The sequence below is a fragment of the Amblyomma maculatum genome, chromosome 1 (assembly GCF_055883805.1).
Source record: "Amblyomma maculatum isolate TAMU_Amacu chromosome 1, ASM5588380v1, whole genome shotgun sequence".
In the NCBI taxonomy this organism is placed as follows: domain Eukaryota; kingdom Metazoa; phylum Arthropoda; class Arachnida; order Ixodida; family Ixodidae; genus Amblyomma; species Amblyomma maculatum.
In genome coordinates this window covers 376,914,220-376,940,211 of record NC_139344.1, presented here as the reverse complement: position 1 = coordinate 376,940,211, position 25,992 = coordinate 376,914,220, and the positions used below count along the sequence as shown (strand labels likewise).

Genomic DNA, 25,992 nt, shown 5'->3' with positions numbered 1-25,992 from the left:
AAAAATTTGATAGTTACATATTAGCAATGGTAAAAATTGCTTCAGAATTGTAATCTACAAACCTACTGGGGTTTGCAAGCCATTGGCATTTGCAATTCCCATATCGTTAAAAGTGCTTTCTTTTAATGCTTTAATGCAACAGTTTCTAAAAGAAGAAATGTCTCTTCTCTAACAGCAAGGGGTTGGCAACAGTTCATCCAAGCGGCCTGTCCCCTGCATATCTGTAAGCCTAGCCGTCCACAACTATAGACTGCAGTCCCTGCATGGGCAATTCATGGATGATTGCATTCGTTCGAAGTGGGTCAACTATGAGCAAGTAAGTGGCGTGCAATGCATCTATCGAACTTCTTCTTATTATAAGTTTGTGTAAGTGGGAGTTTTTGTATTAAGGGCATAAATTTAGTACAACAAGGAAAGGTAACTACAAAGCAACCTGCTACACAGCTTGTGGAAACAAGGCTGCTGCGAAGGAGGTGTTGCTTGACTGTGTTAGAAATGATCTTGAGGACATCGTCTTTCAAGGGAGAGTGGGATATATCTTGGCATGTTTGTTTTTGGCTATGTGTTTAGCAAGTGGCCTGAATGGCGTAGTATATGTTATTTCAGGCATGATAGTATGACAGGTCTGTAGTGCAACTTTTCTGGAAAGTATTCAAAATGTTATGACTTTATGATAGCGTTACTGAACTTACATTCACTTGACTGCACAGCACATGCTTTATAACATATGGTGTGTTATAATGGGGAGCTTTTTTTTTACATCTGCAGATTTCAGAAAGTAAGAAAAATGTCTGTGCAGACCATGCTGGTGGGTTTTGCTCTAAAGCTGACTTCATTTTTGTTATAGGTCTAAATGATTAGATAATTAATCATACATAACTAATCAGCCTTTAATTTCTGATTTTAAGGGTCAGTATTTTGGTTAAGGGTCAAATAGGGCAGAATTGAAAACCATCAACATCAGATGGAAGCCCCCTTTTTAAGTTTTCTCACTTGGCAGTGGTTCGAAATAATGAACATGAAAAATACACATCTGAAGGCCCACTGGATTGGCTTTATAAAATAACATCGCTCACATATGTTACACATGAAATACAGAAGCTCTTCGTGTATCTTTTAATTTAAAAGAAAGTTAGGTGATTTCGGTAATAATACTAGTACATGCAAAGATGCCATTTTTCAAATTTGCAATGTGGGAGCACCCACTCATCAAGGTTTTTAAATGTGTGGTTTTGACATTCAATATTTAGAACTGTATTGCTTATTTGGCAAATTTAAAAACTGAGCCCACCTTTACTGCTGATGGCTTGCAATGTTTTTCGCTGTCATATTGCCCCTTGAAATAAGAAAAAAAATGATATTTTTGTTAGTCTGACTGATATGCTTTATCATGGATTTAATTTCTGCCTTATGACCTGGACTCACGACACCAATGTATCTGATACAGATTTAAAAATTTTGAAGTGCAGACCTAAGGATATAAAAAAAATGCCTGATATACCAATTAAAGTCCCCAACCTTTTTACAAGGATTATTGTAGCCAGGGTATTTTAAAGTTAAATTTTAGACACACTAATGTTGATAACCGTAACTCGGCCATATCACCTTGTCTGGTTCAATATGGCTGGAATCCCAACTACTACTGCTGTGTGTTAAACTTTGTGGGCTGCCCTCTAGATCAGCCACTGACATGTGCATTCATTTTTCAGACATGTCCGTCGACATCTGGCTCTATTGAAAAGGACCAAGAATGGGGAGCTGCCTATATGAAAAAAAATACCACAATGCTGGTCTTTGAGGATGAAGAAACAGTCAGCGACAAGGTTAGATATCGGACTGCACCCATTGTTGTGACTAAGTTGTAGAGATACAATTTATTTTTTGAATTTCACTTCTGTCACCTATCATTCTCAGGGCAATTATCACATTCTTACTTGTTAAATGTTTTCATAATAAGGAAAAAAAAAATGGTTCAGGAATGGATTAGTTTGCCGGGCTACTTTTGTTAGAAAAGCAGTGTTGGAAGTCTCACTTGATACTTTCCTTTTTGTAGTGATGCTCGAAGGAAATGCATAGTACTGTATTTTCCAAAATTTTCGGTAGTGCGTCTTATATAATTGTGGTATAATTGAAAGGACTCTGCAAGCTGTGATCATGACGCCAGTTTCTAGCATCATTCGCTATCATGCTATTATGCAATCTAATGGTTTTAAGGCAGCTGACAGCATTCCCCATAATATTGCAGCTTGATGAAACAAACATACTGAACGCCAGGCTCACAGAACCAGGCATGCGGCACTTCAGGAAGTGCGCTGAGCGTTGACTGTTTACCACTAATAAGCATTGATCAGTTATTTTTTTTACATTTATTGGTGCGCTGCCAACAAATGTGCTGCGCACTGCAACGATTACAGTACAAAACTCAGAAATGTGGTAATTATTAAGAAATCTTTTTTTTTTGTTACTTTTTTTTTGTTGTTGTTGTTGTTGTTAAAGTTAGTTGTCAGCAACCGAAGGAGGGATTGGATCATTATGCGAGTTATACACTAGTAAATATATGATGCCAAATCTGTTTCATCCAAAAAAGCAAATAGACCTATACTGAAGCACAAAAATGTATATGAGGGCTACACGCTGCCATTTATTGCTTGGAGTGCATGCTGTACAACTGGAAACTGTGCCATTAGCATTGTTAGGACCCTGCTAAGAGCTAGTAAAGTGCAGTCATGGTACTTTCGTTTCTATTGTACTATACTATGTGTTTGCTTAGAAGAGCATGTGGAAATTCTACCCATTGTGCACTTTGATCAGGGACTTTGTTGTCGGGACTGTAATGTAGTTCAAGACAATTTTAACTTGTATTTGTACCTTAACTAATTAGACCGTCTGTGTCCATTACTCGTAGCGCAATGTTGCTTTCTACTCCTTTCAAACAGATTGATACATTTCTGGAGGATTCCCCTAATGGATGCGTAGCTGTATTTCACGTTGAGTACGAGGACTTTGTAGGCCAGTGTGACGTACGAAAGAGGTACTCGAGGCTTCAGTCTATCATCAAGGCTCTAGAGCGCAAGAAAGGCAAGTGCTTTTTGCTTCTTTAACAGACTTCGTGGTTTAAACATGGCCTTATTGAGCGCTGACAATTTTTATTTTTTTTTTAATTTATTAGTACCAAGGCAGGCGGACCACACGCCTGGCACAGAGGAATTGTGCGAGCAGGGTAAGGGTCCTGTTTTTTGGTCTCCATCTTGTATTTTTGAACATTCTTTTTTGAAGGCCACTTTTCCCACTTTTTCTCTCTGTGGTAGGAGGGATGAAAGAAGAGTGCCGCAAGCGTAAGAAATTATTACAGCTTAGCTGTTTTGTCGAGTGTTGCTTACATTCTCTTGTTTTCCTTTTCACACAGGGTTGTTAATATGCACCGTGTCCATGAAAGCCAGAAATGTGGCCCGATTGGGCCAGCTTTGCAGCCATGTTGTGTTTGTGGATGTAGCCTACGACCACGAATCAAGGAAGTTTTCAGTAGAAGGTGAAACTTACTCAACATTTATCGTTTAGCAGTTTTTCAGCATTTATTAGTCATCAGTTTACCATTATTTCCTGTAGACAAAAAGGAGCTTGCTGTGTTCTTCAGGCTTACGCTATCTGATAACAAACAAGTTTTTTTCAATATGTCTGCCATCTCTTTCGCAGAACAAGACATGGAGGCATTTCTGTCTATTAAAAACAGCAGACATCTGGCTGCCCTCTCTCCTTTTATTGTCACGAAAGATACTTTTGAGCCGGAACAGAAATGGCATGTCCTCAAAGCTTTGGGGGGATTTCTGTCTCATTATTCAAGTCTGAATGGCATTGCAGTATTCGCTATGGCAAACACGAAGATGGAACTTCTGGTTAGGTTTTTCAATGTAAGTCAAACTTTTTGTGGTAATTTGTTCGTTGTTATTTTGATTTGTCATTCCTCTGACGCATTCCAACTGAAGCTGCTGGAACAAAGTTGCATTTCCTTTTTTTTTCTTACCTACAGGATGTGAAGGCAGATCAAGGCGGTAATAATCCCCAGAAAATTCTCTTGGCTGGGCTTTCCTACAGACATGCTGCTGCTTACCTGAGCCGCTTGCAAGGGTTGGTTTTTATTCACTTATTTTGTCATCTGAATGTTGCCTAATTATTTCTAAATTATTTTCAGGATATGCGACATTATCGTGTTCATGACACATCATTATACAACAGCACTGCGATGTCAAATTTCTGCCCCTACCTCCTACATGTTAACCAACGACGATATTTTGCAAATGGTAAGTTTTGTGATGGATACACAAAAATAGTGAATACTAAATGATAAATAATCAGGTTGAACCTAATGTTTCATGTTAATTAAAAATTTTTTGCCTTGCATGCAGAAAAAAGTGACGGAACCAGCACATGGAGTGACGTCAACAACCTGCATTTCACTCAGCTTAGTAGTGCGAGCATTCAAAGGCCCCGGCGAAGGCAAGCTGAACGAAGCTTGTGAACAGGAAGCATGGTACAACTACGGTCAGGTAACTGAAGCAACAAAGGCCTTATACAGCTTTAGAGTAGGTTTGTGACCTCCTACTTGTAGTGAATCCAGAGAAGGGCAAAATCTTTATCACAGAATGCACTATGAATTCAGTCTGCTTCATTTCTTTAAGGTATTCACCCCTCGTCTTCTTCTTTTAGCACCATCAATAGGCTGTGTATTCTTATGTCATAATCCCGTTCACGGTACTCACCGTGTGGACTTGTTCTCGTTGCGCATTCCTCCTCTCGTGCCATACTATCCGGGTTACTAAGCCCATCTTTGCCTCTTACACCATCTCAGTCTTCCCTCTGTAATAAAAATGGGGGAGGACATGTGGCTCTCCACTTGGCTACTACCTGTTGTGGCTAGCAGGTGGCTAGTGAGGCTGGTAACTACTACACTAAGATGATGATGTAATCTGGGAACAGGTACCTAAGGGCTGCACTCTAAAATTTATTGAATCAGCCAAATATATTCATGTTAATGCTGTTTTGCTCATACATTTCACCTTTTTATTTTATCTAAGCACCAAGCACAAAAAAATCAGTAGAGCTAAACTTATGGCTGGCTTAGTGCATCAATAAGAAAAAGCTGGTTGGTATCAATGGCTGCGAGGTCGGGAGTAACTGGCTCATTTTGGCATCTCTGTGTTAACGTGCACACTTATCCTGGTTCCGCTTTTTGGTTCGGTCGCGTTCCTGGCAGGCAAGGTTGGCTTGATAGAAGCTAGTGACAAGGATAGTAGTGTGATGAGACATTGGCTCTGTCAATGTATGCTTTATATTTGGCTCTACAATTAAGGTAATCAAGCTTTTGCTTTAAGGTATTGTGAAGAATGTCTCTGTAACATAACAAATAGGATAGTACGTAATTGCCATCCTTCAATGTGGTGTTAATTTTACAGGTCTGCCCTTTGGGGGACATGGCACTTCACACCTTTGGCAATACTTCTGTCTACTGGAAAAACAGCACCTACATGTTTGTATTTGAAAATGAAGGCACTTTGACTGACAAGGTACTTTACACTTTCTTTACCTATATTCCAGTGGCCTTTTGATATGTCCTGGTATGTAAAAAGTTGAGAAATTCTTAGTTTCAATCTAGGTAATTTTCGCTGCGGCTGCAAATCATGGCAGCTCTGCATGAAGCATCCATGTGGCACACTCAAGGAAAGAAAAATGTTCAAACACAAAGACGCGTACCTATGAGACAAAATTTTTAAATATTAATAAATATCTTGTACTGGCAACAGTATTTTACGAATAAGAGGGACATAGCTGCCAGGAAAAAAAAAACATCAAGATGCTAAAGATATAGAAGGTTTTGATAATAATGACAGAAATTTGTTAATGTTGACAAGTAATAAGTGAGCAATTTAAGTGCGTAATTATTTCATATCTATGCAGTGAACACTTTCTTGCAATTTCGCATGCCATTAGTGTATTCTCAAAGTTCACAAAGCATTAAGAAAATTACAATAGGTATTATGGGTCTTCTTTTATATACTGTTTAGTGGCTTGAAAATATTTGAAATTTCGAGAAAAGTTTTACAAATTCAATATATTTGTTGTCCGATTAAAAAAAAAACAGATATTCGGAATTTTTCAAGAGTTTATTGTATTCCGCAATGATATCACAGCTCCGCAAAATTTCATACAGGTTCATCCTGTACACTAAACTGATATATGGGATCCTATATGAATCCCCCATAGATAGAATCCCCATAGTACTAGATTACTTTTTGTAGGGTATACATCTATGTGCAATTCTATGTTAATTTTGTTTGATGATACCATGTGGTCTCCGAAATAAATAAGACATTGTTCGCTATTAGTTAATTTTTGTTCACTGATCAGATATTTTATGTAGTATTCTAATGCATTTCTTTTCCCATTTTCATGTTCGATTCGTATTAAAAATTTCAATATTTACGCACCCCTTATACTGTTTTGTTAAGCTGATACAGTGCGGTTGAAGTGTGAAAGTTACGCTGGAAGAAATAAAGTGGGCTAGTTGGGTTGCAACCAGAAATATTAGCGGAGCTGCTCATAATTTCTTTTTAAATAATGCAGTGTGTTTGTAGTAGTGTTGTTTCCTAGATAATAAAACAGTAGTGCTTAATGAAAGCAGATATCGAATTCTAAATTAGTATCAGGTTTGACGGCGCAAAATGGTGCAGTTCACTTTTGAAAATTTGTCAGCAGACCTACCAACATGTGTTGACCACTTTTTATTTTTCTAAGAATTGACTTCTGGGATTTTTGTGATGAGGCAGTCTCTAAAGGCACTGACTGAGTCATAAGTTAAGTGCCACTGTCACCCACTGATTAATATCTTGGTCTAAAATGCATGACTTCCAGCGAGTTTATATCTAAATGGTGTATACACATGTGTACTACTTGTTCAGTCAGAAGATTAGCTCTTCTATAAATAAATAGACTTGTTTCGTCGGCATATATTATTAAAGTTGGCGATGGGTCAATGAAAGCGATGTTTATGTAATTGATTTTTGTAAAAAAGTACCTAGTATAAATAAATGTTTATGTCCCCTCACAGCCTGTTTATCAAGTTGGGATTTAACAATTTACATTACTTCTAGACATAAAGTTATACTGGGTCGGCAGATTTCTAAGCGGGGAAAAAGGCGTCAATCAGTCACTACACTTCAGGGTTACGAAGGTTAAAAAAATGAAAAAGGCTCTTTTTCTTCTTTCTGTTTAGGATATAGCATGCATCATGCAGTTGATAAAAACCTTCATCGAGCGCTTCCTGCTAAGTTTCTGTAAAGCTAGTTGTAAAGCTAAAAACTCTCGTTTCCAGAAGTCAGTTTTCATTTTTTTTTTTTACTCATTTTCTAAAATCAAACGAAGTTTCTTAGCTTAAATGTTGGAAACTGTATTTCAGCTCGGATTAGCTGGAAACTGCATCATTGTGATAATGGATTTACGGAACTAGCGTCCTAGGTATCATTTAGTATAGTATTTTGAATAGTTTCTTGGTGAAAAAAATGTTAAAAAGACATTCACAGTAGTACTGGTAGAAAAATCCTAAATAAGAAAATAGTGAAAGATGTGCTATCAAGCTTACCTTTTGTGAAATATATTTACTTTGCCTGCTAGTTTGGCATAAAATAAAGGGACCTATTTGCAGGTTGAAGGATACCGAATTTGTGTGTAAAAAAATTAGTGCTAGTTAGAGTGCATTCGAAGAAAAAAAGCCAAGAGTTCAAAATGTGCGCTATTGTGGACAAAGTGCCTTAAGGGCCACTGTTCAGGGTATGGCATTTTAAACAAACGAGCCCAATGCTTAAATCAGATATTGGAGGTAGTGTCTGCAAAATACTACAGTGATGCGCGCACCGGAAAGCAGTGAAAGTACAAATCAAAGCTCTCATGCTCCCCTCCAAAAGCCAGGTTCTTTGTTCTCTACTCTGGCCGCCGATTCTTGGTGGTGACGTCAATAGCCAAGACGACATCCGCTGATCCGTCCCTCTTACTGACGGGTGAAGGGTAGGCGGAGATCACTAATTCTGTGAGCCACTTGCTGCGCACTTCTCTCTCATCAATTTTGTTGTCGCACACGAAGAGTTCCTGCTCAGAGACCATTCTAAGGACTGTGTCGTTCATACAGCTTTCCTAGAGACACCACGATTCCTGCCAAACACAGAGGAAGAAGGAAGGGAAATTTGGCTTGCAGAGGCTAGATGGCCTGGCAGGAGCATGATAATCCTCTGAGATGGAATGGATGGAAAGGGACATAGCAAAATCGGTTGATTGTGGTGGCTGTAATTGCGCTATTAATTGCTCTTTTCAAAAAATGTTTGCGGCATTATGTTTCAGAAGCAAAGCCTCACAGTCACTGGAGAAGACATTTTTTACTGGACAGTGGACCGTGGCCCTTTAAAGAAATATAGTAATGAATGAACTGTGATAAAATTTTTGAGCACATTTTTTTAGGCTGCAGACTTTGCAAAAGGCTAAAATTTACAGACACTAGTTTTTTGTTTACAACTCTGGCATTTTTCTGGAAATTTTTGTAAAGACATTGCCAACAAGCACAAAAATTTTATATGTGAGTTTATTAACAAATTTTAAAATTTTTCCAAAAGCCATACTTCTCCTTATATTTTTATAAAATCTGTCTGTTGCAAGTGCGATGGTTACTAGTTTATAACCATTAGCAAACCATTAAGCATATTCACTTGTTCAGCGGTGGGAGGTGTGTGTCTTCCCAGTGTTTTTTTTTACTCACACAGATATTAATATCCTGTAGAAAGTAAAGAAGAACCAGCGTGTCCTGAAATATGAAATATTGTTCAGTGTGCAGACTGTATCATGTAGGATTGCTTTAGAATGCAGTCATGGGGAATTGTTTCAGGTGTCACAGTTTCTGGCTTTACATCCTGCTGGCTGCGTGGTGTTGTTTGAAGCGGACAAGGATGATGTCGATGGACAGTGTTCTTTGTGGGAACCCGCTCCACGAGTCAAGGTTGTCAACCGGCTTCTTTATTATGTGCCAAGTAAGTTTCTAGCCTGTGCAGTAGTTAGTTGCAGGCCACACCATTAAATTGCTTGCAGTACCCGTTACACAGATATTACCAAATTTTAATTTTCATCAGTGATACTTGTAGTTAGCAGTTGCACAGCTATATCGTCTGGCACCTGGGCTTTAAGTTACCTGCCACCTTCTAAGGTGTGAGGCTGCACACTCTTTTTGGGTGGGTATTTTTTGACAGAATGACGTAAAGATGTTTTTGGGAAACAGAAGCAACTATTCCTACATTCTGAAGGTGAGGGGAGTTGATTGAGCAGATGCATTTTCGCCTTGGCCATGTTGCGTGCCTACTTAGCCTCATTGTTTCTATTCGCAGAGATTGCAATCTTAGCAATAATGCAGGGCATTTTTTCTGCACTGAATATTCAAAGAAAGGATGTTGCATAAGCGTATTTTCACATCTGCCATCAGACTATAAGGCTTGGTGGCCACTTAATTAATGGAAATGTTTTTGGAAATTAAAGCCCGACACTTAATAAAAAATTACCAAAGGTAGGACTGCACAATGTAATTGATTGTGCAGGTGAAATGACTCGAAATTTCCCATCGCGCTGACTGATGATTCTGAATCCACTGCCACTTTGGGGATCGCACACAATGGTGGCAAAACGCGATAGACTGCCCCGCCAGTGGATGGAAATCCCGATAAGCAGGGGACTGCGCCCACTTTCCAGAGGGATTGTCGCGATGATGCTTCTAACCAAAGCTGGTTGTAATCGATGTTGAGCTCAGTTTGTCCAGAAGGTTTTCTCTGAATATTCAGCGTTGCTAAGGGCTCTCAAAGCACCAAAACTATGCTGAAAACTCAACAGCGGCATGCACAACACTAGCTCTACTAGGTCATGCCACGCTCTTTCCTTGTTAGAGAGCCATCTAGTCTCTTATTGTTCCAGCAGCACTTGGAAGTTTTGAAAAATTGCTCTAGAAAGTACATTATCACTTAGAAACACCTAACAAAGGTAATATACTCAAAATCTTGCATCAGAAACAAAAATACTAGCAACCAACCTCTTTGAGGCTCATTCTCGTTTTAGGGGCTCCGACTTAAGTCATCAGTGTTACTGTTGAGACTCTCCTTTTCACAGCGGAGCTCACATGAATACTGCTGCAAAGTGAGGCTTTAGTGCAAGCGGACTCACTTGTCGATAGTCTCTTTAGCCACGTGGGGTGAGGATGCATTTTCACTGCTATCCTGCTATGATAAAATCCAATGCCTTCACGAACTTCGCAACCTCTTGCCCATCCCCAGCAACATACTAGCTAAGATGCGGTTATGCGAGGAGAACTGAACGGCATAGCTGTATAAAGCTTTCTGAGTAGAGGGGACGCCTATTGTCCAGTTTAGCAGAGAGCAGTGGGCTTTGTAATCAACGCTTCGAGCTTCTGCCAACTACGTTACCAGGATTTTTAGTGTGTGGTATGTGACATATTGGATTGCGTCCCTGCACATAAACTCTGGCTTCTCCGAAGCCGCACATGCCCATCCCAAATATGACATTCTGTGACCTCCGTCATCATTTTTTCTCCATTTTTCCGGAGATCATTCATGACTCTCTTCTTCTAGTTCTTGCTTTTTTTTTTCTAATGTGAGGAAAAGATGATGTCGGCTCTCATCAACACAGAAGTAATGACAGATGCCTTGTGGGAAGTGGGATGATTCGAATTGAATTGAAGATACTGTCCTGTGTGTGTTGGCTTCCTGTGTACAGGGAACCACAAGCCTCTTCATTCCTTGCGAGTAGGATGTAGAGAAAAGGCAGGCTGCCCTGCTGTTCACATTCAGCTGTAAGTTGTATGGCCGGTTCGGTCAAGTTAAAGTGGGTTTGGAGGGCAGGTTTTCTAGAGTACACCATCCAGGTACTCGGAACTAGGCTGCCATCTATGCTTGTTTTGCAGAATCAAGACTTCATTAAATGTGTGTTAAACATTTTGCTAAGCCCTGCTTCTCTCATATCAGTGGGACATAGGCCACTTCCACATGATGATGATTATGATGATGGGTCACATGGCTCACTTCCTCTCCTTACTCTACTGACTGACGCCCTCTGGTATGGAAATTAAAAAAAGAAAACAGCATAAAGAAATACTCAGAGACATGGTCTGGGCCAGATGTTATGCCTGCAAGAGCTAGTATTACATAGCTTCACAGCAGTGAAAAGGTAACTTTACTTTTGTTGAAGAAAATCACTCAAAGCTAGAGCGACTGCTTTTATGTTAACAGAAGATAATTATTCGTTGGCATTCACCCAAGCGCAGCCATTTGGCTACAAGGAAAGCTATACAGCTTTCTCTGAAACTTCATAATTAAAGAAACACTTCATTATGCGCTTATCTAACCAGTGATGTAAACTGGAGAATGCCATCCATATAAAATTTTACATGAAGCTCATAGCCATAAATGTGAAGGCTGACAACAGGCATAGCCATAATTATGAAGGCATAGAACAGATAAATCTGAATTCACATGACTGGCTATGCTACTAAAACAATTTTATATGAAAGATTAAATTACGTTGCAACAAAACTATGTACAGTGATCAAATATATACTAGTACAAAACTTCACCTGGCTAGCAAAGCTTTTGAATATAAAGTATGTGTAAGCGACTAACTAGTTTTTACAAGTCTAGAGTGTATTCATAGGGCACCAAATAAATCTGACATCACAAAGCTTGCAGTCTTCTCTCAGTGCAAATCAAGAGTTCTTCATTGACCAATATCATTCATTGATGGAGTGCTTTCAAATAAGAATAGGGGCTTGCTAGCAACCATTATACCATTGCGGTTGTGGGGTCCTTTTTTTTTTTTTTTTTAATTCCCTTGCATCAGTGCCAGAATTGATGGTTATGGTGAAACAAGAGACCAGAAAAGATTCACGCATTCCATATCAAAATAGAGCTTAGTCTTTCCGTCAAGTGAAGTGTTGAAGGAATGTACGGTAGTTCACCTTTCTGGCCGAAATGCAAAGTGCGGGCTTGAGTTTCTCCTGTACTCTCAAAAGGTGGTGTGAAGCATTTGGTCAAGGTCAACAAACAACAATGAAACTGCTCCTAAATGTCAAAAGGAAAAAAGAAAGCAACAACATTGTGTCTATGCCCAAAATACTGACGGGATTTCGACCTTTCTTCTCTCTCCCTAAAAGGGGGTGCTGCGATGGTGGAATGGTGCCCAAAATGGCCTTTTTGAGGTACAACTGCTTTCAGCTGGACTTGCTTGGACAAGCTTGAGCAGTAAATGTGTGTTTGGCGAACAGTAGTCAGTATGCTGGATCGATGTGAAAGAATAACCTTTTCCTTCTTTACACAGTGTCCCCTACCACTCATCCTGCATCAGAAGATAAATATGGGACAACACAGCCAATTGGATTTGGTGTTGCCATTGACGAGGGTACCAAGGTGTCTAAAGGCTTCTTTAGATCACCTACTAAAGGTATGTTGCATCATTGTTGTGTTAGAGAGCAGTGTCACTAGTGTAACTTTGGAGTTATGACCCAGTTTTTATACCGTTGAACCTCAGTATACTGTAAATATTGTACCTTAATGCTTTTTTTGTTCCTGTTTTAAGGCAGATCTTGTTTTATTGCTTTTTGTTTTTTCTCAGACTCATTTCTAATACCTCTCACATATTTAGGAAGCTCTCAGTAGATTAGTGGGCTCTTATTACTTATGAAGAAATTTGTAAAGAATGGCACATTCAAGGTTACCAGGTTTTGTTTTGCTTAATATGATATTGGCTGCACCAAACTGCTTGTAGTCAATGTCATAGCACATCATGTGCATAACATCACAATTCATGGAGGTTACACTACGATTTCATTGGTACGCTAATAGCTCACATGCTTCATGAAGCAGAGATCATAAAACCATTGGTGGGTATGCTCAAACTAAGAAGTAAGACATAAATGCCTATTGCCGTTCATTCCTGCATTGCAAGGAGGGCAGTTTTTGTATTGGCTCAGCAGATAATGGGGTAGCAATTTTGTATTATTTCAGCCATGGGCCTGTCAGCCACTTTGTTTTGCCTAACCTTCACGTGTGATCTTCAGATTGCATGCACTACTGACATATTTAACCTTAGTCTATCCTGGATGTATTGAGCCCGGATTTATGGAAATATTACTTGTATCGAACTCATGATATCCTTTTGAAAATCCCACGCAAAAGTAGGCGAGTGGTGTCCACGTTTATCGAACTTCCGTTCAGTGCAACATTCAATATTCAAACTGCACACAATGCCCCTACATGGGGCGCTTTTAACAACGCCACCATGAGCTCTTTTTGAGAGCTGAGTGGAGCCAACTGCACAGCCTTGGGCATCTGCTTGCAGTGTTAATGCCGAAAACCGCTTGGAGAAGTAAACGTAGAGTCTGATTGAAAGTGGCTATTGGTCTGGCTTTATTTTCGGCGCGACACTGCTGTCATGCAGGGAAGCTGAGGCTCAGCGCTTTAGTTGTTTCATGGTGAAGCTAGCCTTGCGGACCGAAGGCATGCAGCAGTCCTCGCATGGCCTTCGTCACTGCTGGAGGATGCGAACAAATCAACTGTAAACTATTTTGACTGAGTTAATATTGCGCTTATAGTGTACCAGTAACAGAATTACACCTATCGTGATCAGCGATGGCTTTTCCCAAAGCATCGTCCCACAGCAGCCCCAAGGACAGTTGTGCCTCGCGGAGTGACAGGCGGGGCACGAGCAGTGCAAGCTCCAAGCTGTCCCTACCAAATATTTGGAGCACACGCTCGTGCTCATGGAGTGGCACGTTGAGGTGCGGTCATTGCGCCCCTCTATTTGACACCTTGCTCGAGGGGATACTTGGTGCGCGAATGTGCTAAAGTCACTGGAACTCTTAGAGTACCGTGATCAGCGGGTGGTGCACGGGCAATATTGAGGTGTAATGTTCCTGCAGCAAGAGAGCGTTGTCTGCTAGGTGAAAAAAATGTTGACACAGCACATGTTGTGTTCACCGCAACCGTCATATTGATCGTTCTCACACAGAAAGAAGTTCTTGGAAGTATTGGTAAAGGAAAATTGAAAACTGCTTTAGGTGAGGATTTAGGAAAGCAGGCTGGGCCTTACATACAGTTACCATACAGTTACCTTTACCTTTCTTGCATCAATAAAAACATCTGAAGTGATATTATCTGACACTGCCATAGCATGCAGCCTTGATAGGCAATCTCTTCCTTCCACTGGAAAGACACAGAGGTCGCAAGGCCACTGCCATAAATACATGGTTGAATGCCCCTTCTGTCTGATGAAGTGTGGGTTAAGACGGCTTGCAAAGAATGGACTCTGGAATTGGCGGGTTTGATTCAGTGTCGGTTATCGGTACTGATTAGCATTTGGGACAGCAGAAAAAGCAAAAGGCTATATAGGAGTAAACTAGCGGCGCAGGCATGCAGCACAGTGTGTAAAAGCTCCACTAGGAAGTCACTGTTTTCATTCATGTTTAAGAGATACATACGAAAAAATATGATAGGAACTGCATCCCACTTTTGGTCTTCTTTTTGGTCAGTGTGGAAACTTGGTAGAAAACACGAAATGGTTGATAGTTAAGTGGTCCAGCCAGAACAATGCCAGGGACTGTAGTATACTTTCATAGAAATGTGCAGTTGATTATCTGCGAAACATTTCTGTGATATTAGAATGTTACACTGAAATTTACCAGTATTTAAAGAAAATGTTTCCTAGAATACATCGACTGTGCAGGCGTACAGATTTAAAAGAAACAATCCACATGAGCAATAGATAGTATTACAAAGGGTAGATTCAGTAGTTACAGCTTATGAGCTTCAACAGGCAATATCACCGACCAGCAGAGAAAGAAACTTCAAAAAGCATTGTACCACAAAACATGCCTGTTAAGAATAAGAACACCGAGAAAACTGTGATTTTTATGGCAACTTGTTAGTGACAGCCAATTAGCAAAATGCAAGGTAAACAAAAGCACTGTCTTACGCCTGAGGCGATAAGTTAGTACAGCAGTTGTTTCTTGCAGCAGGGAAACTCTTTGTGGGACAAACTTGTTGCAGCTAATGCAATATATACCTACATAGAATTTTCATTGCTTGCAATCCGGGCTTTGCCAGATTCTCTTCTGCTTCTGGACCTGAAAATGCAACACTTCGGCATCCCTTGCTACCCGAATATACAGTGAAAGTTTGTTAATTCGAACCTCAATAATTCGAACCTCAATAATTCGAATTTTCTGATAATTCGAACTACACTACTTGGTCTGGCCAAGCTCCATACAGATCTGTGTACAAAAAAGCCCGCTAATTCGAACGAGAGTCGGTTTCACAACGAATAATTCGAACTGCGCGCCGCCGCATGTGGACAGCTTAGCGCACAGCACATGGCAAAAAAATTACCCTCAGTGAAAGAGCGGCGCAGTTAGAGGCTGCATGCGTCCTAATCAGGGACAGAAGATGAAACCAGATAGAATCATAAAAGAGTGGATAAAGTCTAAATGGCGCCATGACCGGCGCAGTGGCTCTGGAGGGTAAAGGTTGGCGGCCGCGGTTGCTTGCTCTCTCTTCCACGCAACCTCCGAAACTCGCAAATACTCGTTATTTCGAGCCCTGTTAATTCAGAAATACGGATACACACTGTCGGCGTGGTCCCAGCAAACGTCCATGAAAGGCTATGACTTCGGATGGGCACTACAGGTTACGCGGGATTTTTTTTTTGCAACAGTCGTCCACCCGTCCATCCATCGGCCGTCAGAGAGCACGCGGTCGGTCATGGTCATGATGCCGGCTTTTAGCATTGTCCGCTTCAAAAGGCGTTTGCTGCTATCACGCATAGCAGTAGACGGCACCTGCCCCAATCGCCTATGGCATGATAAAGCGAATGTACTGAAAACGAGACTTGCATAACCGGACAAGCGCTTGCACTCTGCCATGTTTGCTTCCCCCGTTGCTAAAGCCAACATCAAAACATAAAGACATCGCTATGTTAACGCTGCTCAGCGTCTTGGTGTACTGCCAAGAAATGTGTTGTGGACGTGCGAAACCTAGGGACGCACTAACTACTGACACCTTTTTTTTTTGTTTTTCATGTTCATAGGTAAAAATTACGGGTGGGTGGGTCCATTATGCGAGTGGGTTCTTTACGCGAGTAAATAGGATAAATTTTCTATAATGCTGATGGTTCTTGTCGGTTTTTTTGAGGCCATTCGATAATTCGAATATCGGATAATTAGAACTATTTTCCCGGTCCCGTGAGGTTCAAATTAACGAGCTTTTACTACAATGTTATGCATATTTTTAGCACATCAAGGGACACTGAATAGAACTACTTCCTGAGATAGTCGGACAGCTCTAGTGGAAGCACCACCACAGGTCAGCTACTCTAGTGAGTGGGCCATGTGTGCTGGCCCCAGACCACATGATCGCAACTGGCCAATTGGTGGCGCGGAGGCTAAGAGGAAACAGCTGCGGTACTTTGAGTTCCAGTGACTTTAAGGTGTGCACACGTGCACTTCACGAGTCGCCGCACCCGCGACGAACGGGGGGCTGCCAGATGCCAGCGGGCACCACATCTCTGCACGAAACACGTCGCTAGCATAGAGGCACTGTATTCACACTTCGGGGTTACTGAGGAGCTCATCTGTTGGCATGTCTTATATATTGAATTTTTCGTATATTGAACTATTGCACAGTCCCTTTTGAGTCTGATATGTCAGCGATCGATTGTTCTTTTTGCTGATTATAAGAAAGGCTCCTGATATACACACACGTTAGGTAATTTCAAAATGTTTTAAGGGTAAGATGGCAGAAAACCTGATGTTGATGTGATAGAAAATCCTGATTGGTCAATAGGACTCGTGACTTAGTCATGCATTATACATAGTTACATCACTTAATGAAGAAAAAAAAAAAGCGGGCGGTAATGTAGTGGAATTGAACCTCTGGCCATTGGGTCCTGAGTCACACATGCTACCGTGCACTACTGAGCCATGTTTGCTCTACTGGGCTAAAAAGCAGTATGTGTAGGAAACAATTTAAGTATCTGAAAGAGCTTATGCCAGGCAGGGGAAACCCTAAGTGAACATAGAAAGGAAATTCCTTCTGAGCACTGAGAGCAGGAAATGGTATGTGTCAAATTTCATGCAGGAATTATCAAGCAAGTTTAAAAGTCAACAAGAGAGGGTAGATTTGGCAACATTGCTCTTACTTGCTGCTTTTAAATGTTGCACAGCAATGCAGAGAATAGATTGGGGGACATTGCACTTCTTTTTTTCTAGTTTTAAGATTTCTTTGCTTTATCTGACACAGTTTTCTCTGAACTAAGTTATGAACGTTTACTTGCAAGAACATTTACTTGACAATCACTTTATGAGATTTCTTAAAGAATGAAGACGCTTGAAGGAAGTTTGCCAGTCCTCTCCTGAGGTTTCTTTGAACTGGTTAGCTTGTGCATGTTAATGTGCAGTTTTATAGTAGGATACAACATAAATAACAGGGGCTAACTATGAGCCTTCGTACACGATATGTGATGTGTATTACTGTGCTCAGTAGTGAACGAAATCAGTTTTTGAAATTTAACCATGCCAAAGAAGCAAGATGCATCTCAATCCTGAGCTTATAATTTATCCTGATGCTAAATTAGCCTTTCTATTCAGGTAACCAAAAATGATTGAACTTTGGACTGCTTTCTGTCACAGAGGAAGTGGGCGTGGCGGTTATTGCAGACCTGAGTTGTACTATTTGACTATAGCAACTGCTGTTGGTCAGATCCATGTAGATGTCGCACAGCTTTTGTGGCCGCATCCAATCAGCTGCATGGCGAAGATGGATAAGGAAGTTTCTCCCTCTTCACCCCACTGAAGGATTTCCGCATGCACCAGCCTCTGAGTGGGCAAGAATAATAAGAGGGAGAGAGTGAAATTTATATTTTGAGCGCACAATACTCCATTTGTACAAAATACATTGCAGCTTTACATTGCAAATACATTGCAAATACAACTTTGTGTGAGCATATTCATAAAGCACTGCCTTTTAACATCCCAGACATACTGCAATAAGTTTTGTGGGGTACCTTCAAAGAGTGTTTATGAACAATAGGAAATTATTTTTTTTGGTTTAATTCAGTTTCTCTTAGAGAGGTGCACTTGAAATGAGTACAGTGACCTGTACCTGGGCGGCACAAACCATCTGCCAGTATGTGCACAATGTTGGCAATATACAGGCCATATGTCGGACCAGGCATTAAAAGTCCAGTACCAATATTGGGCCAATGTTTAGTGCTGTTTGGGTACTGATGGATTAATTGTTAAATTTGCTCATACTTGCTCGGGAAATAACTACAATACCTTCGTTCACTTGCCCACTTTGTGATAATGCATGCATTTTGTAAGTCGACGCACTAGTATTGGTCTTGTCATGCAGGGGTGCTTATCTGTGCATTCAAGTCTGATCTGCTCGCCCTTAAGATTGCACAGGAGCAATGCACACACCTGGTGTACATGGATATTGAGTATGATGACTCGCAAGGTCAGCTGTTGATAAGGAACCGTAAGTCGCGTGATCTTCTCTATTGCAGTTCATGCAGCCTAAAATCTGAACTACTTTTGATTTCTGCTGGTGTTTTCATTCCTTCAACTAGGCACGTCGTTTGAGGATTTCATATCCTCGAAACTGACCATGAGGCAGTTGTTGTTTGTAGGCCTCCCACCAGCTCTCATTGAGTACCTCGGTACGGAAGACAAAATCAACAAATTCATTACACATGGGACAACTTTCCTTGACGATGATGCGCTTGATGGTTTCGCTTTGTTCTCACATGCATCTACAAACCCCGAAAGGCTGATGCAGGTGGCAGAGGTGGGTGAAATTTTTACGATTCTTGACTGCACCAGTCAGTGAAGTTTTAAGTGGTCTTGACAAATTTTTATCTCTATGAATTTGTGTTGAAATTCGTATTGGCTGCAGTTGCGTTGGCAAGGTTCTATACCAAAGCCAACCAAGTTAAGTGTTTTTGTTCCTCACCAATGTTATCAGCGTGTAATTGACCATGTTATTACATTTGCCTGTATCGATCATTGTGTCCAACTTACGACTTCAATTTGATAAAAATGTGGTCTTGCATTTCTAACGCAGGTTTATTAAGAAGTCTGCTGCAAAATTTTCATGCATTCTTGGCTAGAATTTTATATTAAGCAACTTTATTTTCAAAGTATTTGTAAACCACTGGGGCTAGTGTTATGTAAAAAAATTATTAGGCTCTTTGTATGCCATTGTCAAGTCCATCACATCAGTAACTTGTCACTAGCTTGTCATTAGTATTACCAATGTCCTGCTGTTACTTTACTGCGCAGCTTGCTCCTGTTAAGGCAGACTCTGCTAAAGTGAATTCTTAGATAAGATGAACAATCTGAGCCCATTTGGTTGGTTTCCCATAACACTCAATGCAAAAAAAGAAACTCTGCCTTAGATAAACAGTTTTGCATATTCTAGCTATCTAGGGTATTGACACCCATAGTTATTCATGCAGCACTTCGATGGAAAGAAAAAAATGAATAAAAGACTTCTACAATGAGAAAGCATACCTCCATAAGGCGGCTTGCATGCACCTTTGCAAAAAGATGCAGGGAATCTGCCTTGCGGGAGTGCATTTTTTTAGGGGAAGCTTTCTTGACGGTGCGGAAAAGACTGGGCCCTCTTTGTGTTTATCGCGTGCCACGCGCCGGCTCCCACAGACTAAAAGGCGCGCCTGTGGAAACTTAGTGGCTTATTAACTTGGGAATTCAAAACTTCTTGCTGCATTTTTGAATGATAAGCCGTCATAACATGCATTACTGAATTGCAGAGATGAGATGGTCAGTTATTGAAACTGCACACGTCGCCTGCTGTAGAGCCTGCTTGTAGAGTTGGTGAAGATTTTCCTGCAGGAGGAATAAATTAAGGGAGACGTGGCCACGTCTCCCTTACTGAGTACCTTCAAACTACTAGGAGCAAGAGGGAAACAAAAGCCAAGAGACAACAGAGATTCTATGAATACAGCGAGAAAAAAAAAAGAGGAGAAACTAAGGCAATGTTATTTTCAAGTAGGATAACAAGAGGTTGTTTCATCCTGTCAGTTTTCAGCTCAGTTTCTGCATTGTGCAATGAATATTTTATTGTTATACTTGCAACGACCCTCTTTTTTTATTGTTTTCATGTAACATATATGGGCTCACCTAGCATGCTCACTTATCTTTTTTTATGGGTAATTAGCTAAATTAATACAAACTTCTCAAAAAATGAACAAAGTTTTCTTCAAAGGAGTCTACTGTAATATAGTATGGTGTTATGGTTCGTTTTAGAATGTAAAAAGGCTTTGCATTTCTTTTTTAAAAGAAAAAGAACATAACCAGGTCGTTTGCTTTCTCCAAGTATTAGCACTTTTTGGTTATTGCTGGAATGCCGATGCAATTTGTGGTAGCATTGGGCATACGCAGGCTGTTCAACGACGATGTTAAAGTGTGTATGCTGCCATGGTTTTGTTTAATTATGTAACATCTGGATTAACGGCATTATTACTAACAGCTTACTTTCATATGAGCACATTCAGCATGCTCTTGTGTTGTGACTATATGAGCTGCAGAATCTGCTACAGTACAGCTACAATAGACAAAATTTCCAGTTTTTCCTAAAATTGTATAGAGTATAATGCGTGTGGCTCACCTCTCTTCACTTTGGCAGGCTGTGATCAAGCAGTTCAGAGAGCACAGTCGCCCTCCACACCTCCTGATGCTTGCTGTTCATGTTGGAATTGCTGCGGACGTTGGAAGCTTCATAGAGTATGTTCCTTGGAAATTATTCATTATCAAGTGTACTTTGCATCGCATCACTTTGAAAAAAAAAAAGAAAAAAGGTGCAAGAGGGCTTTTTTTTCTTTTTTTGTCGTGCAGAGTTTCTGATATCTTGGTGCTATTGGCCCACTCGTACGAGCCGTCTTCGGTGGACTGCATAGTTGAATACCCATCTGAGAGCTCTTTCACGGAGAAGCTGTTTCAAATTTCGGTGAGAATTGAAAGCCTCTCTCTGCCTTGTAAAGCTGTCACATAGCTTGAAGGGAAATCTGAGCCCTAATATTTTTCTTCTGCAGGAAAAATTGTTTGAAAAGGCAAAACAGAAGCGGACACTGGCACCCTGTATGTCAATCAATCTGGCTGTGCGTCAGTTCGACATAGAGGCTGGTGGCAAAGAGCCAGGCAGCAAGTGCAGATCTGAACGGTGGGAAAATTATGCCAAGGTGTGAGCACTTTGTTGATTTCATGCTCCTGGATGTTACACCTGTAGCTCATTCGCATGATATGCTGATTATAAATGTTAATTTTGTTTCTTTCTTTGTCATTTTGGCAGACTTGCCCGAATGTGAGGATTCATACACAAAGAGGCAGCCAAAATATTGCTGCGTACCGACTAGATGGGACCAGTTTCTTGACTTTTGAAGACGAAGAAACGGTTTCAATCAAGGTGAAGTTTTTGGCCGCTTCTTTACTTATATACATGGACAGCCAAAATGTTGCTGCTACCAACTACATAAAGTTGGTTTCCTGACATCTTAAAGATAACTTGTTTCTATCATGGTAAGGGCGTCAATTGTTTACAGATGTAGCAAAACACAGCAATGAAGGTGAGTTGCATTGGCGGGGTGTTAATGGCTCTACATGTAGCTAGCTACGGAGGTCTGAAATCTAAGGTAATGCTGACTTGGCAGAATGTATTTGTTGAGTTAATTAACTGTGCATTTATAATCGCTACAATTTGTAGTTGTTTTGACCTTCCTTGCATGATGTTACGCTTGCAGCCTTGGATGCAATGCCTTCAGTGCATGCACTTACAACGGTGACCTTTCTATTACTCGCGTCCACGAGAGATGCCTGCCAAAACTAAAGTTGCAATTACGTGCAGGTTCTTCGTTATCTTCAAGGAAATCCAGCACCCTGCATAGCTGCCTTCCGCGTCGATGCGGAAGACTCGTGCAGTGCGTGCACGGCACGTGAGAAAGCTTCACGTCTTATGGCAATCTCCAGGCTCCTCTCCCCTTCTACCGGTGAGTCATGCACATTTCTTTATAACAGCCGCTCATGCTGCCTTGGGTACGTAACCCTATGGAATGCAGTATTGGCTACAATAATGGCTTTAATAAGACAATCCAGTAAGATCAGTACTAACCAGCATCAGCTTCTGCATTGAAGGATAGTACAATTTGCTTTCTTATTGACATTTCAGGTGTGAAGGTAATCTTTCTGATGTCTCCTTTTTTCAGAATGCTCTACAAGCACCGAGGGTATGCCATCAGGTATGAGCATGCTGAGCAATTCTAATCTTTAGCCTGCTTGCTTAAATAAGACTTCGACAAGCCTGTTTAGATGTTTTGTACCAAGTTTAAAAGAATGTACAGAATGTGGTTAATGAAATACCATACCAGCCATTTTAGTGAGCACTTCATAAATTCCTTGAAGTGAAGGGCTCAAACTCTCAACTGTGGCAGTGTCAGTATTACTAAAAATGGTGGCAGTTAGCTGGTTAAATAGCTAAATCAAACTACAATTATGTGCAACCTTACGGTGGTCAAAGCTACATGAGCCACCGTCAGTAGTACTATCCCTCTGCTTACGGTTAAGCGCCGAAGTCTCACTGCAAATAGGATATGCATAAAATAAAATGCTAGGTTGCAGTTCAATCTTCTTACGTGTGGGAACGCAAAAGCATTGAGAGTTCCGTGCCTAGTTTTATTATGGTTTGGTTTGGTTTGGTTTGTGGGGTTTAGCGTCCCGAAGCAACTCAGGCTATGAGAGACGCTGTAGTGGAGGACTCCGAAAATTTCCACCACCGGGGGTTCTTTAACGTGCACTGACATCACACAGCACACAGGCGCCTTGCCTTTTGCCTCTGCCGAAAAGCTGCCTCTGAGGCCGAGATTCGATCCCGCGTCCTTGGGAACAGTAGTCGAGCGCCGTAACCACTGCGCCACCCTGGCGGGTTATTCATTATGATCTCATTTTGAGTTTTCATTGCTTTTCTGACGTCCACTAATTTACTTGTCTTTATCAGTTTTCTCTTTCTTATTTATTTTGTTTTTATTGCTGGTGCTGTCATCAGCACCCTCCGGTGTTCTTACGTTAGACAAAGAGAATTATGTACTGGCTCTGAGGAAGTCTGCGTTGATTTGCAGTTTGCATGCTTGCATAGAGAACGGAAGGATGGTCGTTCAATTCCTGGTAGGAGGCGATTCGCTTATTTTTTTAAAATTCCTTTTCCATGAGGATATGCTGTGGTGACAACTCGTGTACATGCCACTCGTGAGGTAACTAATGTTTTTGCATAAAAAAAAAGTTTTAAGTACGGAATTAAAACCCGTCATTGTCCCCGTGGTACAGTGGATTAGCACAGCATTTTTGAACTTTAAAGAGAGCAGTTTGAATCCATTTGATCACATATTTTTTGCTGCACAATTCATAACATACAAACAATTTACCATCTTTCCTAGGTTCATGTTACCTTTTAGGTTTCATTCGACGATTATTTTGATTTGAAACAGGTGCGGAAGATGCTGTGACATGAGCTCTGTGGTGACATTAAAAGCTGTGGTACTGTACCACTGGGAGAAAGCCACTAGCAAAACCTAAATCATTTACTTTCTTTGCATTACCCTTTAGTTTGTGTTTAGAGGTCCCTTGAGGCCAAAATCTGCTTTTGAAATGCTGTCTATTGAGCAAGAAGATAAGTCTGCTGCTGGAATACTGTGCCATTGAGAGATCGAAACTATATATGCATCAGAATGTATAGCGACTTTAAAAGGTGTTCTTTAAAGCCCTTCAGGGTGAGATAATATGGTGCTTTTTTTTTTCACCGGAGAAGAACTTGCGTGCTTTTTCGGTTATAAAACCAAAACAGAGCACACGCGATATGCAGAAAGTTCAGTGCAAATGCAGCATAGCCTGTCTGATACTCTGCAGCAGTGCCTACAATGCTTAATCAAAACTGTACACTGTTGTATACCTTGTTTCATCATATTGTAATTATTAAAGTTTATTTGCTGGTTAATTAGAAGCACTTTGAAAAGCACTGCCATTTGCAGTGGCTTGTGGATGACTGTTTGTTTCTTACAAAGGATTTTTATTTTATTTTCTAAAAAGTTTAGAAATATTTGAGATGTTTGCTTTTTGGCGTTGTGATAAGCATCTTAGTCTTCAAGTTTATTACATTTCTGTGTAATAATTTGCAAAACTGAGCATGTGTCGATGCTGGTTAACTAAATGTGATCTAGACCCCCTGGATCATATATAACTCGGCTGTGGCAATTGTCTGCTGAACCTGAAGTCGCGAGCTGAAGCTCAACTGTGGTAGCTGCAATATCAATGCACAATGAAGAGCCACAAGCAGTCAAAATTAATCTGGAGCCATTCACTACGGCTTCCCTCGTAGCTCATGAGCAGCTTTGGGTATAGTTGAATCTTGCATGCCTGAGTATGATTCTAAAACACTACGTTAGGGTCTAAATATAGTCGATGAGCACACATGTTCACATGTTGTCATCGCTTGCTTCTCGGGGTCACTAAATAAGCTAACTTGCCTTCAGTTCCACAGACCAGCCAGCCACCCATAATTACAACTGCTACAACCGAACCAAGTAAAGACCACAAGCCTGAGCAGTCATCAGAGGCCTTCACCCTCGCCTCCCAACCAAAACGTGAGTTTTTTTAACGTCCTTGCATGGATATGTCGCTGTGTTCACGAATCTGTGTGTTCCTTTTGTGTTCTCTAGTGTTGGAAGGAATGTTGGGCATGACAGGGATCACTGCAAGGTCTTTGAGTTGATCTGAGAACTTGTCAGCCAGCCTTGCATTGGTAGTAGATTGTTGGAAGAAAGTGTCGTGAACACTGAACTTTTACACGCTGTACTTGCATTTTTTCGTAACTCTTTCAGGCCATCACAGTGTAACTGCTGAGCGCAGCTCATCAGCAATCTCTGTGACATCTACTCGTATACCTTTGCACAGTCTGAAGAAAAGTAAGCTTTTTTTTTTCTAGTGACACTGTGAGTGTATCAGCGTGTAAGGAGCCTGTATAAAAATAGATGCCCTTTCAGAGATGTCGGATATCTAGATTTGGACAAAATTACAGCAGGGAAAACGTAACATTGACGTTAAATACCAGGAGTGATTCACCTTGTTTGTTTCTGTTGTATGAAAACAGTCTTGTGAATAGGAAGTTAATTGTCTGCTAGCCACAACATCATTCAGTGCATGATAAAGCAGGTTATTTGTAACTTCTGGTTTCCTTAAAGCCATGCTTTAAGAAAGCAATGCTTAAGCCATGCTTTAAGAGAGCAATGCTTAAGCCATGCTTAAACATGAGGGAGTAATTGGGCATGCCACCATGTGAAGTTGCAGTGAGTATTCCTCACTTCTGCCCTTGTGAATGTTCAGTGTGCTTTGAAGCTGCACGTGCGAGCATAGGGATCAGAAGAAAAAAAGGTTTTGCACATGTTGTTGTTTCTCCCTTTTCCAGGAGCTGTTTTGTGTGTTTCCGCAGAGCCAGCGCCCAGCAACAAGCTTCTGTTGAGTCTTTGCACGCATATTGTTGTAACACGTCCACAGGAAATGTTCTGGGATGCAGCTCACAGCCCTAACCGTGAGTACTTCTTCATGTCTAAACTACACTTGATTGCGACTGCTTCCTTCTTTCTATATTTGTGACATATATATTTATTTCTAACTACAAAACCTGTGAAAGATGCACCAATTCAGCTGCTTTAGGTGGATTATGGCAAGGTAGATGTTATAGGCATTATAAAACAATAATTAGATGAATAACTAAAATTACCTAACTACATTTTTAATTTTGATTTTAAGAGGCAGCATTAGGTTGTAAAATTGAAGCCAGTTAGCCTTAG

General features: G+C 40.7%; 1 protein-coding gene across 1 annotated transcript in view; it reads left to right on the top strand.

The window, feature by feature from the left end:
* LOC146208308 (uncharacterized) overlaps positions 1-25,992 on the top strand; it is a 182,586-nt gene that overhangs the window by 97,407 nt on the left and 59,187 nt on the right. Inside the window, exons 80-103 of the mRNA XM_084578330.1 lie at positions 176-316; positions 1,710-1,823; positions 2,937-3,078; positions 3,170-3,220; positions 3,309-3,335; positions 3,407-3,529; positions 3,694-3,908; positions 4,028-4,125; positions 4,190-4,298; positions 4,404-4,544; positions 5,451-5,561; positions 8,924-9,065; positions 12,406-12,528; positions 18,492-18,617; positions 18,709-18,926; positions 20,787-20,884; positions 20,996-21,107; positions 21,193-21,339; positions 21,450-21,563; positions 22,002-22,143; positions 22,360-22,392; positions 24,676-24,786; positions 25,024-25,107; positions 25,608-25,730. Coding sequence (XP_084434456.1) covers positions 176-316; positions 1,710-1,823; positions 2,937-3,078; positions 3,170-3,220; positions 3,309-3,335; positions 3,407-3,529; positions 3,694-3,908; positions 4,028-4,125; positions 4,190-4,298; positions 4,404-4,544; positions 5,451-5,561; positions 8,924-9,065; positions 12,406-12,528; positions 18,492-18,617; positions 18,709-18,926; positions 20,787-20,884; positions 20,996-21,107; positions 21,193-21,339; positions 21,450-21,563; positions 22,002-22,143; positions 22,360-22,392; positions 24,676-24,786; positions 25,024-25,107; positions 25,608-25,730 — 2,845 coding nt within the window. The remainder of the gene's footprint in view (positions 1-175; positions 317-1,709; positions 1,824-2,936; positions 3,079-3,169; positions 3,221-3,308; positions 3,336-3,406; positions 3,530-3,693; positions 3,909-4,027; positions 4,126-4,189; positions 4,299-4,403; positions 4,545-5,450; positions 5,562-8,923; positions 9,066-12,405; positions 12,529-18,491; positions 18,618-18,708; positions 18,927-20,786; positions 20,885-20,995; positions 21,108-21,192; positions 21,340-21,449; positions 21,564-22,001; positions 22,144-22,359; positions 22,393-24,675; positions 24,787-25,023; positions 25,108-25,607; positions 25,731-25,992) is intronic.